The sequence below is a fragment of the Schistosoma mansoni genome, chromosome 2, assembly GCF_000237925.1.
Source record: "Schistosoma mansoni strain Puerto Rico chromosome 2, complete genome".
NCBI classification, from domain to species: Eukaryota; Metazoa; Platyhelminthes; class Trematoda; order Strigeidida; family Schistosomatidae; genus Schistosoma; species Schistosoma mansoni.
Window position 1 is genome coordinate 18,893,804 of NC_031496.1, and position 16,854 is coordinate 18,910,657.

A 16,854-nucleotide genomic window follows, 5' to 3' on the forward strand; every position below is an offset into this window, starting at 1 on the left:
TCCCAGGGTTTTTCTCATGGTTTTTAATACTGATCCCTGGAAAAACAAGATCTACTGAATAAACTCTTTACATTTCTTTCAAAGAAATAATCATAATTATTTAAAGTTTTATAACCCAGAAATGTTTAAACTGTGAATTAAATACAATCATTTCAAATTGATTAAACTTGTTTATATCGATAATCTGTCAAATCATTGAGTTAATTCTTCTATTGATTCTCACTTTGGAGAAACCTTTTAAATTTTTTCCATCGTTTTTTATAAACTTAATCATATTTCATTATCTAGTCAACTTATTAATGAAAACATCATGAGTTATTGTGATGGTTATTGTTATGACTGTAGGAAAATACTTAATCCATTTATAAGTATTAGTGTTATCGTTTTTTAGAGTACTCTTTTAATTGAGGTCACTAATTTATTACACAAATAGCATGAATGAGTCAAAATTGTTTAATACTGGATATAAAGGGTCAAAGTTTTTATCATAAAGAAATAAATCACGAGATACAACAGTTAAAAAACTAAAGAGGAATAATTATCGATTTTATCAAAACGTCAATGGATCACATACTTTTGCACAGCCATAAAATTGCATACGGTGAATTTGGTTTGTATCAATGAAAGTTCATCTTTCAACTAATACATTTTTACAGGAATCACATAAATATATGAAACTAGACGTAAGTAGTAATCCTTATAGGATCTGAAACTTGAGAATATATATACACATATACTTGTACAAAACCTTTCGATTTTATATTTCTTAGTAGTTTTGAGAAGGAAAAAGAAAGAATGCCATATGACTTTTAATTTTGAACATCTTTCCTTTATTATTGTTAACAGCATGATTTCTGTGACTTTTGTTTCTTCGATAACGGTGAAATAAGAAAAGATTAACAATATGCAACTAAAATACTGAACGTACATGTCCGTTACATTTAAGTTGATTTTTGATCATCTTATTATAATCAAGTAGATTGTACATCGTATATTATGTGTATGGTCTGCCTTGTATTTATATTGTATTCATTCAGTAAAAGTAAAAAGGAACTCTGTATCTGTGAAAGATCCAAATTCAAGAATCTGTGATTGTCATCCCAGTTCATTACTAACTAAACTAGGAAACCTAGCCACCACTAATCAAGTCACTGATTTATCATAGTCATCAGTGGTTATATAAAACCATTACGGAAGTCAGAGGTGCATGGTTAATCGTTCTGACTCTAAATTTACCTCATATTCAATTATCATATCTGTATAACAAGGATTATTTAATGAATAAGAGATACTGTTCGTTATTTAAAAATTTTGTCCACTCATAATACAACGTGTTTTTCGCAAAAATATCATACTTTAAGTGATGTATATTGGCTATTTATGAATAATGAGTCTTTTAATTAAACTTTCCTCAAATGAATATAAATTGCAATGAAATAGATGTTTAGTTAGTATACAAATCGTAATAATAATTGCAAAACACTGTTTATCCTTCTTTCTTGAAGGTAATATCATTTCAGTACATGATTCAATATACAGTACTTTCATTAAATTTACTGTTATTCGTCTATATAAACTTTGATGGCGTGCATGAATATCTGGGCTATCTGTTCCTGACATCAACATATCTCAACAAATTACCTGTCTTTTGTTTTTTTAACACATCATTATATCTATTATTCAAATAACTTATTTAGGCGCGTTTATGAAAAGTTTACGATCTTTCGCCATACAACTTACAAAAAAGTACAATCACAGACATTGTGGTGGATATCAATATGCATTGAAAATAATAATCATTGTTCAGATGTCGATTCCTGAGTTGCTAACATCTAACTGGTAATCACTCAATATTTATTATCAGTATAGATGAAGAAATAAGGAAAGGAAACCTGTTGAAATACTTTGCGCTGAGAATTCTATATTTTCATAGTTGAAATCATGAGTCAATTGAAGCTAGACCACAATGGAAAACCAGGAAGCACTGGACGGCCGTTTCGTCTTATTATGGGACTCCTCATCAATGCGCATTCACGATCCACACTCGCGAGATTCGAACCCAGGACCTGTTAGTCTCGCGCCAGAGCACTTAACCGATAGACCACTGAGCCGGCATTCAATTCTATATTTTACCAAAAACATAATATTGAGTAAAGTTTATAATAATAATATTAATAACCATAGTGAATATGTATTGTTTAATGTTGAATATTCTCTAATAAACCAATTAACCAAATACATATTTCTAAACAAAACCTATTAGAGATACATAAACTTTGTATATAAATGTTTAAATTTTGAATAATCATAATAATAGAGATTTGCATAAGTTGTTAAAATGAACACAACATACAATTATCAATATTGAGATGGTGGAGAAGAATTGTAGTTCAGGTTCTCTAAGCTCAAAGAACAAAACTCCATCAAAACTATCAATATATTTAACAATTCATTTACCTATAAATACTACTTAATAAGAAATGGTAATCATATGCTAATTGAATTTATTTTAATTAGTTCAACCAGTTGTTTTGTTTCATTATTATATTACTCCTTCTTTTTATTAATTCCTTTGTTTTTAACGTACTTTTATAATAACATACATTTGATATGGGGGGTTTCTTTTGTAAAGCAGATACTTGTGAAACAAAATATTTTCATAGTAAACAGTTTTCTTTTTTTCAGAAGGGGGTTTTTTGGAGATTATTTTATAATTATTTTATATAGTTGAGATTATGAGTCAATTGAAGCTAGACCACTGTGGAAAACCTGGAAGCGCGATAGGACAAAACGGCCGTCCAGTGCTTCCAAGTTTTCTTTTTTGTTTATTTATTTTGATTTCTTAATTATGATCTTAAAGTAAACAGTGTAAGTTTGAACGAATTCATCCTTATATATTAAAAAAAATTCATTGGGAATTTTGAATTAAGATAATTTTTACTAATTTACATTTTTTTAATTATTCCTAAAAAAAATAATTTAATGTTTCTTTTTCAATAAATGAGATCACTTTACTATAATTGTGTTCAATTCAAGAGCAATATTGAAGTGAACGAGAAAACAAGTGAGAACAATCGGATGTATTGAATTACAAAATTATAGAATATCTTAGTATAATCTGAGAAACATACAGTAAACACTTCATCTGCAAAATCTTAGTCAATCGTCTAGGACTTCATTGTTCTTTCGTTTTCACACCAATCATTCTCTTTTCTTCAATTTTCTTAACCTTCTGCCTTCAGATATTTCGCTTCCAATTAATGATACATACTACTTATATCTGTCGATATCATTAGGACACATCATACTATCTCGATATCTATCATGTTTGTCAATCGCATTACAATTTTAATTAATTTCAATTGAGTATTATAAAAGTACTTTTCATATAAATGAATATTTATATACTTGACTAAAAGATTGAGTACAAAATAGAACACGCTGAAGAACACAAATCTCATTCCATAGAAATTAAACAACTCATGAAATTCATGAAATGCAATAAGATATAACTTTCATGAAAGAACAAAGGATGAATATACAATTTTTCGCTTAAGAAAATATGAAATTCATGACACTTAGATTATCCTATTAATAATATATTTCTATCATTTTGTTGTTCACACATAAACCAATACAGATTTTATACATTTTCCATTAATTTAAAGTAATTAGAATTCCCCACACCTTGATTTATTCTCATTTTAATTTCAAAATATATTTATAATTGGATCTTAGAAAACTTTGAAACTGTTATAACTTGTGGCTGAGTGGATGCCTTGTTAACGTATGACGTGATAAAACCGCCAATCAGAGAGCAGCGAACTATCGATTGGAACAGTGACACAGGAAACCGTACGAGCAGTCTAGAGTGTTTATCGATCCTGCTTCTGCCTAGCCCAGCCAGTTAAGTCCAGAGCAACCTCTGTGGTATGAATTATTGTATTTCAAACATACTGAGTTTATATATCAAACAGACTGACCACATCGTACCAATGAAATAGAAAATTACATTAGTACAAGATTTAGCCAAATGTGGCTGTGAATGTGGGAGGCAACAATTAATAGACTGGGGATAACTCAAGAATGTTGAATCGTATAATAATAGTCTATATGTCAAAATAAAGCCTATAATAAGGAAAACACGAATATGAATAGTTTAGTTATTTAGCAATTATACGATAAAAAATATATGCATGATATCGGTCCGTAAATGGATCCCAAAGTTACTATTCATTACTGTTATCGGGATATAACAGAAACTAATTTTCAGTCACCATACTATATAAGAAAAAAGGTACAGTTACTTTGCATACTTCTACCATATCCGATGAACATATAATCCAATAAGTTTTCTAATTATCTTATATTGATCAGTGACAATTGAAGACATTAATTTTCTATTTATTCCGAATATAATGAAATAATTGGGGTTTTTTGTTTTACTATTTTATAAAAGAGAAATAACTGTCTTTTTTTTATTTTACCTCCTTTCAGTATTTTTTTTGAAACGTTTTATCATTTTCATTGATATACTACTATTTTCAATATTTATTCTTAACATTTAAACTTCTTTCATCGTTTAATCAGACAATCAAAATCTATTTAAACGAATTTTGTTTGTTTGAGTAAAGTAAAATTGAAGAATGAAAAGGGAAAAGAAGAAATATCAATATTCATCAAAACAAAAATTTACCTTTTCATTTCATATGTTTGTCAGATATCATTCTGATTATATAATCTGGTTAAATTAAACTATACTGTCGACTTAGTTCTCGTCAAGATACATATTGCCAAACATATTGTTCATCATAGACTGTTAAGTAAATTTAGTCAAAATACTATAATCAGATATCTCTAAAAACGAAATGTAACGAAGGAAGAAAGTTGATATTAATTTGGGTTAGTAGATTTTTACATAAGCGCGATTGTCTTCAGAACGTGCACTTTCAGAAAGCACCTACACTTATTCCTATAATTAGAAACTATGTTCAGTCAATCAGAAACGTGTATAATGATGATTTACGACTTTTGAGGTAACTTAAGAGATTATATCATCGGCACGAAGTGGTTATTCATTTATGATATTCTGTATATTTCCTTAGTAGGGCTCTAATTTCGTGAAGGGAATGTGTGTTTGGTTAAGAATCTGTTTGGACCTGCACAAAAGTTGCAGAGTAAAAATAATCTTTTGCTATATGGGTTATTGCCAATATTTAAAATTGTTTTATTTCAGTATAGAGGATTCGATTTTGAAGATGTATACGTTATCTATTGTAGTAAAATCTGTGTACTTTTATACATTTTTTGTTATATTATCAGTCATTCTTTCACAACATCTATTTTTCAGAAGGGGGTTTTGTGGAGATTCCCGTAATTTTATATAGTTGAGATCATGAGTCAATTGAAGCTGGACCACCATGGAAAGCCTGGAAGCACTGGACGGCCGTTTCGTCCTATTGTGAGACTCCTCAGCATTGCGCATCCACGATCCCGACTCGCGAGATTCCAACGCAGGACCTATAAGTCTCGCACGTGAGCACTTAACCGACAGACCACTGAGCCGATATCCAACGGTGTTAATGTCTGACTTCAACCAATCCACGAAATTGAGCAACCATTCACCAATGTCTTCAGTGAGTTGATATCACTCAACAGACCTGGTTGAACTCCACTGGTTACTGCTTCTCACTAGAACTCCAATGATATTATGGTGCTAGTGGTCCTGAATACTATGATTTTAATCACCTATATGATGTTTTATATCATACTTTTCATCTCCCGATTCCGTTTGATGATTTTTAACTATAGCCTGTATGTTTAGTCTTTTAATACCAATTATGTAGTTGTTTTAGCTTAAGGGGTGCAAGAAAAGATTTAATCAGAATAACAGATTCATTTCGTTCCAATAGGTTTTCTTCGGCTTCTTACAACCAGTAATATTTAAAAATTGGAGTCTCAAAATGAATTGGTTTAAAGTTGTTGTGGTAGAATATTCCAAACACGTTAATGACATTTATTGTTTTTAACAGTGAACGTAGCGAAACCCACATATTCGAACCTTTCAACAAACATACAGTTCACTATGAACGTTGAAAGAACAAAATGTCCTACTTTTTTGATGGTACTACACAACGGAGAGATGACCGTAAAGTTGAGGGTTCGGTTTGCCAAAAATATCTATAATAGGTTCTGCCTGAATTTTATTAGTTTCCGTTAAATCAGTTATAAGAAAGTATTGGTTAAAACACCATTTTGTGGGGTAGGAAGAATATATACCACTGAAGAACTGAAAGAAGAGCTGATGGAAATTGAGCGTAGGTGCTACCCACAAAAATTCATTGATAAATGTTGAAATACTGAAGACAAGTTGAATCCCGTTTCGGTCACTAGAAAACAAATCTTTATTCAACCTCACAACAAAGTTCACCCAGATCCATTGATATAATTATTTTCCGTCCACTTTTTAGTTTGGATTTTTAAATATTACAGGTTGTATGAAGTGGACGTGAACCTAATAATTAGATACATTCATCTCCTTCCGCCCAAGCCTTGGATCTCATTTTCTATAGCATACTAAAGAGGACTTTGTGTTTGATATTTTGGTTAATCTCTTTTTTCTCCTTTTGACAGCTCACTATGCAAGTACAGCGTGTAACTATGTAGAGTGATATGTATTTGGGTTTCATACTATATTGATGACTAGTCAAATGATTGACATTTCAACAAACAATTTTGATGCTATTGTGGAATATACAGAAAATATGTTGCATATCATTATTAGTTATTGAATCGACTTATTCTTAATAATCTTAGCAAATCTAGACAGAAACTTAAGAAATCAATCCAGATAAACAAAAGTGCTGATAACATTATGTTATGGAAAAACCTATCACAAAAACAAATGGTTTTTTAGTTACTCTAAATTAAATTAAGCATGGAAGGGATATGTGTACTAAACCAACATAATGAACAATTAAAAATCGGATTCATACTTATGTTAAGTTTCATGCTACACAGCTATTTCACACAAACATACTTTTTCTGAATTTAGCCACTAAGTTAACCCGGTTGTTGTTTTCTGGACACATATTGAAAAGTATCATACTAGGGTGAAACAACCGTTTATCGCTTCAGGGTTTTCAATGGTTATCTAACAAATCAGTTCACAATTTCCATCATATGAGATATTTATTTCAGATATAACGAATGACACATACAATTGGTGTCGAGGTGAATACCATGAAAAATAGTTTGTTCAGTAAAGTGGATAAAGCCTTCTAATTAACTTTTTTTAATTTTTATCCATACAAATTAGGCAATTTTATCAGGGAATATTTGAACCAAAGATATCCTGCTACATCTGCAGGTAATAAGAGCCGATTTCACAAAGTAAATTGTTGTAGTTTCTTTTCTTTTTAGTCTCAGTCATAGCTAAATATTTCTTTCCAAAATCTTGACCTGAAAACTGTTATCCTATCTCAACCACTAATGTGGATCAAACCTTATTATATTTTGAAAACGTTGCAGATAATCTTAGCTTTGAATTAGTGAACCAACTTTTTTCAGTTTTGTTATGCTCTGTCAACCTAAACAAAGTCGAACACATTAGCACTATACTTTTGAACTTCCAGAATTGATTATGAGTTTGATTTCATTCAATAACTAAAAACAATATCTTCTTAATATTTATAAAACTAACACAATTCATATAACTATCTATTTGTATAGTTTTGATAACTTTTATAATATCGTTTTGCGAATTGTTCAGATGTACTACATTGTTTAACTTCCTTTGCACATTGAATTCCACAGCATAACATACATATTGGAACCGCTGAATAGTTGAATAAATCAACACAATGCATACAGATTGTATTCTTTTGATCATATCTATCCATGCCACACCAGCAACAAGAACCAGAGCTAGAAATGTAAATAAAAATTAATAAATGTAATTGTAGTCTTATATTGAAGCAATAAAAATTTTGTCTTAAATTGAACCAGACACTATTGTTAAAAATCTAGATTTCATGGGTTCATTTTATTGACTAAGTCTTTGATTCATTTTGTGGTGTGGTCTACTTATATCCCTATAAGTAGTATATGGTGATGGTCAGACATAGAATGTATTTTGGCAGAAGATCGACTAGGAACCAACTGAAATGAAGCGCCATCGGTACGAAAATGCATGAACAATGAAATCAGAGAAGACGGACAGATATTTGAAGAAGGAACAGTTAAGATTGAGACAATTGATTGTTATTTTGCAAATTAGCTGTTTACTGTATGGTTATCAGAATTTAGTGAGATGTTCTGTAATTTGTGCTTAAATACATTCGATTGTCCCCAGTCGTGTTTTTGTTCACTACAATTCTTTTATTATTACAAAATAATAGTTATGATAATTTCTGCATTATTTCATCGCCTAAACAACAATATGGTTTAATATCTTTACTTGTCAACCTAAAGTGACTTTTCAAAATAAACCTTGTATAGATTCTCCATGAAAAATTGACAGTTTTCAATGATAAGTATTACTGTAGGCTTCTGCTTTGATCGATATTTATTTTGAAAAAAAAGTGGCTAATTCAAATGTAAAATATCATATATTAAGATAGACATGAATGACATTGTTATCACTGATCTTGAATTAGTATTTTATGATAATAAAGCCTAATTCAAAACTACAATTTCATTCCACTCTTAAGAAAGATACATTTTTCAACACGACCTCAGTGTCATAAATATTTTATACTACTAACATTTTGTTCAGTAGCGTAACTCCTGAACTGTTAATTAGTTTAAACTAAATAATGACTGAATACGACTATCCTTCCTACATATGTATCTTACGATAGACCCAAACAAGATTCATTATTTGCAGGAAACTGTCTTTTGTTTTAACCTAATCAAAATGAAACTGTTATATCCCGAAGAGAATTATGAATGTTAACTTTGAGGACTATTTATGGACCAATATGATATGTATATTTCCTATTGTATAATTGTTAAGTAACTAAACTATTCATATTCGTATCTCTCTTATTATAAGCTTTGTTTTGACCTATGAACTATTACTATATGATTTACCATTCTTGAGTTATCCCCAGTCTATTGACTACTGCCTTCCATATTCACAGCCACTTTGGGCTGAGTCTTGTACAAATGTTATTTCCTATTTCATGGTACGATGTGGACAGTCTGTTTGGTATATAAGCCCAGTATACTTGAGATGAACGATTCATACCAAAGAGGCTGTTATTGATGTTCTGAACTTAACTGGCTGAGCTAAGCAGAAAGCAGGACCAACAAGTGCTCTAAACTGCTTGTACGTGTTTCGTGTGTCACTAGTCCGATCGATAATTCACTGTACCGTCACGTCATATATTAACCGGACACACAGGCAGGCAGGCTACAAGTTATAACAGAAACAAAGTAATAGAATTTAAATAACTTACGGATTCAACAACTTATTAAACATAGTACATTCTTCTTTGTCAGAAACTTTCCGAAACTCAAGGAAATTTGCGTTGTTTTCCTCTAAATTAGTAATCAATATATACTGTCCTGGTTTTTCTCTGGAACTTTCTTCATTTTGTTTATTGGTTTCATTGAGTAGATCTCTCATTTTTAAACTAGCTAATACTGTTAAAGATTGAATTTCAATTGAAGAGTTGTTTTTAAACTCTTTTGGAAATAAACATAATAATGGATTGTCATTTAAATTTAAGCTTTCCAAAGCTTTTTCGCATAAACATAGAAGACCAGGAGGAATACCAGTTAGGTCGTTACCATTAAGTTTCAATACTTTTATATGCCTGAAAATAAAATTTGTATTGCAAACAAAAAAAGATAAGATATAAAGTCAACTCATTCACAAAACTTAATTTGTTTGGAAATTAATAGTAGTCAGATCAGAAGCTGATAGTAGTTTATACATTTGCTATATTTCTGATTTATCAAGAGTTTCATTTCGAAGAAAACTAGATTGGAGGTTAGAAGACAAATATTAAAGATGTTTGGCTTTAATCAACTCAGCCATTCAATCCTCTACTTATATTTTGGGGGAACTCACTCGATGAAAACTATTATTATAATAAAAAAAACACTTTTGAACAAAAGTTTCTTATCTCAATTCATCAACAGTGAGTTACATACCTCATTATTATGGGTTTCTATTTATTCTCTTGCCTGAATAATCCTATTGAACATATATTTAAGTAAGAGAAGAAACCTGAATAAATTACTGGAAAATTGTACAATATGGAATGTACTTTGTTAAATAATAGTTAGTCTTAGTTATAGATCATTTATCCTCTATGAATACTTCACCTGTGCAATCAGTTATATTAGGTAAAAAGTGGTGAAAATAGTTGTATCTGTTGTCAACTCTTGATGTTTATTGATATTTTCTTAGACAACTAATCTTCACAATTGTATCAGCTCACGAAGTTACACAATCTTTTTCATAGAATATTCAACCACTTACTCTAAATTTTTTATTCGACTATCAAGGTATGTAAGACAATTGTATGATAGATCTAGTTGTTCTAATGATTTTAGATCATAAAATCTATGAAAAGAAAACAAAGAATATACGACTGAATCAATTAAATTTATACAAATAAAATGAAAGTAAGATTAAGATTTTACAAAATTGCTAAACACTTTCATAGAACAAATAGCCTAGTAAATTAACCATGAAGAAATATTACATTTATATACAGATTTAGTTTAAGCTCAGAGTGGAGTAGATGCAAAGCCGTTGAATATAATAACGAGCAATTGCACAAACTCAACGTGTATACTGTTCTTTTATGGTGAGTTATATTTCATTTGAAACTTGGATCAACTACTTTCTGATGACTATTTCCAATCATTTAACATCGGAAATGATACATTCAGATGTTTAATCATGTGGCCTAAAAAATTAAAACCTGGAGTCGATCAATTCATTTTGAGTAAAAGTACAGACAAAACAATACAACTGGTGATCAATAAAATAATATTAAGTTTCGTTGTTAACTTGGGAAAATACATTTCAATTCCCCATGATTGGGTCTCGATGTTAATGAAAGTTTAATATGTCCTCTGACCTCATTTTGAATGAAGCCTACATTCGAGAATTTCATCCGCTCATAAGTGGATTTTAAATGCACTGAAGAATTATGTAGTTACTAGGGAAACTATGTTTATAACAATTCTTTATTCAAACTAATTCAACAAAGTGTTCTTCCATCATTTTGATTTGGTATGACTTCTTAAGTGTTTAATTAGTCATCATAAGATGGTGGCTAATAAAAATTTTCATGACTACTAGATACTGAGCCAGTTTGAATGTGAGTATCCCGTGAAGGACCTTGTTTTGTGCCAACTTACGGCTAAAAAACAAGAAGACTGAAACTTAAATAATTCCAATGTCTTACCAGAAAAACTAGTTCGAAATTATGAAATGAAATAATCTAAAAATCGCTTCAATCATTCAGATTGTTTCAAATATAGTTTTGACATTTAATGCTTTTGATATAGTTTGAACATTCTTTGGAACAAGTCTAAATTCCACAATTGAACTTCAGAATATGGTTCAGATTACAATTTCAACAGTTTAAAATATTATCATAATTATACGTAGTGCTGAGACTGTTTTTTTTTGATAGATTAGATCATTTTAAACGTTTTTTTTGCTTTTCTAATACTTTTATCTCTTTTTATATAAAAATCTCTCATAGAATGTTAAGGCGAAAGTGTTAGAACACAGGACGCTTATTGAACCTATCTGTGGAAAAGTATTTTGATAGTATGAGATGAGACAAGAAGTCAATGAGCAACTGAATTCTAAATACAAGGTGTATCAAATGGCAATTAAAAGTCTAACGGTTTTTCTTAAAAGCTATATTACTTACTTAAAAACAATACTATATATATGTAAAGTTAATCATTTCAAGCTTATTTAAATAACAGATTGAATTTAACTGGACAACTATCAAAAACTGGGGTTATTTGGATAGGTAAGTTATCCTAGCATGAAATTCGACAAGTGTGAGCCCCTATGACATTGTCATGGATTTAATAACAATCCGCAAAGAGCAGAAGATTTAGTCAGTCAGTCAGCTACAACGTAGGACCAGGCACATATATGCATCGGTCCAAGTTGCCATACCTCGTTAGCACAACAAGATCAACACCGGATTCATAGTAGTTAATTTAGTGTTGGTAGTAGTATATAAATTATAGGTTGTATATAAGGATATAGTATAGGAAGGAAGAGAGATATGAAGCAATTTTAGTCTCAAGGTTTAAGGGAAGATAAAGAGTGTATACACCTACGCCATTGTGATCGATTCTGAGCCATGTCACACAGAGTCTCCAACCATTGGTTACGATAGTCACGCGGACCCCAACCAGGTAGTCTGCATCTGCCAACATGGCTCAGACTAGAAGTTAGTGACTTCAAGCACTGATGCCATGTTTTGGTTTAGCCGCCCCTAACTCTCTTCCAACCGTCCCCAATACTAGTCATCATAGCGCGTCGTGGTAATCGGTGTTCAGGCATACGTAACACATGGCCCAACCATCTCAGTCGATGAAGATTCATCACCTCATCAACTGATTTACCATCGTTCCCTAATACCCTGCGTCTAACCTCACTATTACTTACCCGGTTATCCCAGCAGATGCGAGCAATATTTCTAAGGCATCTGTGGTCAAATACTAGTAACCTACGAGTATCTTCTACTCTTAATGGCCATGTTTCACAGCCGTAAAGTAGAACAGAACGAACTGATGCGCAGTATACTCGTCCCTTAATTGATAGACGGATATCTCGTCTACGCCATAGGTGACGTAAGTTGGCAAAAGCCAAACGAGCTTTTTGAATCCGTGCAGAGATTTCGTCAGACACCAACGCATTAGGGCTGATCAGACTTCCAAGATAAGTGAAGTTGTCGACGCGTTCGACTACTTCACTCCCTATCCTTAGTTCGGGTGTTGACGCAGGCCAGTCCTGGAGTAACAATTTACATTTGGATGGGGAGAAACGCATCCCAAACATCCTGGCATTATTACTGAGTTCCAACAGAAGACTCTGCATTTTGCCAGCGTCTTCACCAAACAGGACTATGTCATCTGCGTATTCTAAGTCGCTTAGTGGTCCCCCTGGTAGGAGATTAATTCCTGTAGATTCAGTCGAAGAGAGTGTTATTTGCAGCAACAGGTCTATAATGAAGTTAAACAAAAACGGGGATAGTGGACAGCCTTGACGGACACCACTTGAGGTTGTAAAATCATATGACAGTTCGCCATAAGCTCTTACTCGACTAATAGTGTTCGAGTAAAGAGCCTTTACAAGGTTTATGTACTTCTCAGGTACACCTTTCAATGACAGACACTGCCACAGAACCTCTCGGTCTACAGAGTCAAATGCTGCTTTCAAGTCAAGAAAAACTATCATTGTCGGACGCCGATAAGCGTGTCTGTGCTCTAAAACTTGACGAATGGTGAATATGTGGTCGATACAGCCACGACCAGGTCTGAAGCCAGCCTGATTTTCTCGTGTTTGCAGTTCACGAGTCTTAGTTAGGCGCCCGATAATTATTGAGGCTAGTATTTTAGATACTATGTTAGTCAGACTAATCCCTCTATGGTTATCGCAGGATGATTTTGACCCCTTTTTATATATTGGGACAATCAGTGATTGTGACCAGTCGGATGGGATTACATCCGTCTCCCAGATTTTAGCCAGAATATTAGTCAACCTAATCGCTAAAATTGGACCACCATATTTAAAGACCTCTGGAGCCAATCCATCAGGACCAGCTGCTTTTCCTCGTTTCAGATTACTTATAGCCTTTTGAACTTCAAGTAGGGTCGGGGGGCCTACCTCAATGTTCCATTCAGGTTTTCTGGGAATAGTGGGTAGTTGTGCAGTAGCTGAAGGCCAGCTAAACTGCTCCTTAAAGTGTTCCGCCCATCGTTCTAAACGTTTAGGTTGAGAGCAGATAAGGGTTCCGTCTTTTTCGGAGATTGTCTCACTTACACTTGCAGAAGATTTAACTAAACAATAGTTGTTTTGTGCGCGATGTTTTTCCAATTGAACTGGAAAAACCGATTATTTGACTGTTAAAAACACGTTTCCCAAAATAATACTTGAATATTTTCTGTATTTTTAACCTAAATTTGATATATCCATTTAAATTATTATTGTACTTTATTACTAAGATATGATTAATTTTCAGTTTTCAAAAGTTATTTTCAAACAAACTTGCTATTTAAACGGAAAAAAAACAGTGTACTGACAGTCTTGAGTTAGTCAATAAGAATTACGATGATCAGTCGTGTACCTATCACGAAATTTGAAGTGCAGTGATAGACAACTTTTATGTGATTACAAACGAAGTAAATATCGGCAATATGTGGTCCATAATGTGCTTCAAATCAACAAATATATCTTTCATGCAACCATAAAGTGAATTTATGTCGGTGCTTGAGCTAAATTACAAAACGTAACTGCTCCTAATGTTGAATTTTTGGCAAAGTACTTGATGTGATTCAATACGTAGTCAAGTGCACCATGGAGATAGATAATATTATCCTATACTTATCTTTACTTTTAGTTTCAACCCAAAGTTTAATAGGTTTGTAAACAGAAGAATGATGAAAATTCGCACTATAGCTGATGTCAGTTAGTGGTGAAAACCTTATCCTTAATTTGTAAACCTGCCTCAGACGTCCAGAATAACTCTAAATTTCTAAATCTAAAGTTTTTGCATTATCCCTGGTGTTAATTTGTAATTAAAACTCTATGGGATGGTAATTCTAACTCATAACACTGTAGCAACATTCAATCTGCAAACCTTAATCTTTTTCTTTAACTGCAAAGAATAATTTTACATGTGAAGGTTGATTATTGAGAAAAAAGACACTATTTCACTGTTATTATACTGCCTTATGCTTTTAATAATTTTGTAACTGGACAGCGTTTTTTGATAGGTTGACAGGTCACTGATGGTCGTCAGTATATTATACTTTTACCCTTTTAAGTATTTAATTGATATGTTTGATGCTATTACTAGTTCACCTCACTTGGTAAACGGAACGAAGGTCAAAGATATAGTAACACGATAGGCTATTCTAATCTGTTGTCTCCGGCCCTACTAACTAGATCAAGGAGTCTTGATGAAGCGTAGAGAATTTATTCTACAAGCACCCAGAAAATACGAGATCACTAAGCACACAAATCAAGCTCATTTATAAAATGATAGAAACGCCCTTGGGAGAGCCACAAAATAGCATACTAAAAAAATCCGTCAACCAATGACAGGCAAAAATTTCCGAATGGAAAATGTAAGCTGTAGATCAACTAAGCGTCTCATTGCGCGAGATCATAAAATTCAAGTTTTCAGAATAAATTTACAAAATTAGGACCATTTCCAAGTGATTTCTGAGGATCTAACGTCCTCAACATAACTAAAACTGGTTGATTTTTTATTCTCAAATTATACTCGTTATTTATAAAATTTTTTACTGAAAAGATTTCAGAGTTCAGTTAAATGAAAATTTTGATCATCTATCTCTATGAATCTTATAACTATATTTAAATGAATATGATTTAGATTAATTTTTGATCAGTAAGTGTTAGATACACTTACAGGATCAAACCAATCAGAATCGAAAAGAATGACTTCTGAGATTTTGCAAAAAGTTCAAAAATGAAAAACTTTTATCCTGTATCACGTAGAACAAGCAGTAAAAAGTAAATCTGTGTAGTCTTCAGAACGTTTAAATAATAACTAAAATTCCTTTTGTATCAAGTGAGTGCAAATTATTGTGTTAAGCATATCAAATGCCTAATTCTTTCTGTTTAAGTTATATATATATAACACTGATCAACCCAAACCCTTCGACGAAGAAATTTCTTTGAGCGTGATCTGACTTCAAATGTAGAAAGTCCCAACGTATTTTCTGAGACCAGTCACACTGCTGAACGATTCATCATGAATGCTATCAGTTCAAACATGAGACGTTTAGGAAAGATTATAATTCAAGTACACTGCAGCAGTAGACTAAATCCGAAAACATCTCGTGAAATATAAACTTTGAAGAAAATGTATGTAAAATTTTCAGTCAATCTAACAAGAAAATAAGTTAAACTCAGCGGTGTACAGTTAGTATGTCACCAATCGAATGTCCAGTGGTGCATGAGATGACTGAGCTACACTAAACCTCCCTAAACTTACCCGTAAACAAAGTGGAGTCTCCCAAACGTCCGCCGGTATTGATGAAGTGATACGTTCTATAACCACGAGAACAAATTTGTCATTGCTTTTTCTGTTTACAAACATAAAAACTTAGATAAAACCTCAAAAGATTGAATAATTATATAAAATCTTTGTATTGTTATTGTTTTGTTCATTCGTTTATAAAAATTATTTTCTGAACTGTTAAAATTCATCATTACTATTTTAAGAATTGCTGAAGCTTGTTTCTATACCATAATATTAACGAAAAGACGATTATTACTTCTGTATTAGACCATAAAAACCGGACAAAATGTACGCCAGGTATTAGGTAGAATGAAATATGAAATACTAGGGGGTTCCAATTTCCTCCAAAGTATGAGGCTCATCACAAAATTTAGACAACTTCAACAATACTTAGTATTGTTTGTTTGAATCTTCCCATCGATGTGTTTAGGACTGCAACTGGTCAGTCTCTAATTGGCATATGTGCATACTGTGCGTATTGCCTCGATATACCTTAATTCACAAGCATGGTAAGCAGAGATGGATAGTGGCTAGCAGTGGAATCCAGGACGCGCGTTTCGTCCTATTTGGACTCGTCAGCTGGATGTAC

At 32.1% G+C, this 16,854-nt stretch overlaps 1 protein-coding gene across 1 annotated transcript in view; it reads right to left on the minus strand.

Moving 5' to 3' along the window:
• Positions 1-7,715: 7,715 nt before the first annotated feature.
• Smp_124380 (putative leucine-rich repeat-containing protein) overlaps positions 7,716-16,854 on the minus strand; it is a gene marked incomplete at both ends in the record, with an annotated part of 16,554 nt that continues 7,415 nt past the window's right edge. The window contains 3 exons of the mRNA XM_018795972.1: positions 7,716-7,926; positions 9,462-9,821; positions 10,493-10,576. Of these exons, the coding sequence (XP_018650231.1) occupies positions 7,716-7,926; positions 9,462-9,821; positions 10,493-10,576 (655 nt within the window). The remainder of the gene's footprint in view (positions 7,927-9,461; positions 9,822-10,492; positions 10,577-16,854) is intronic.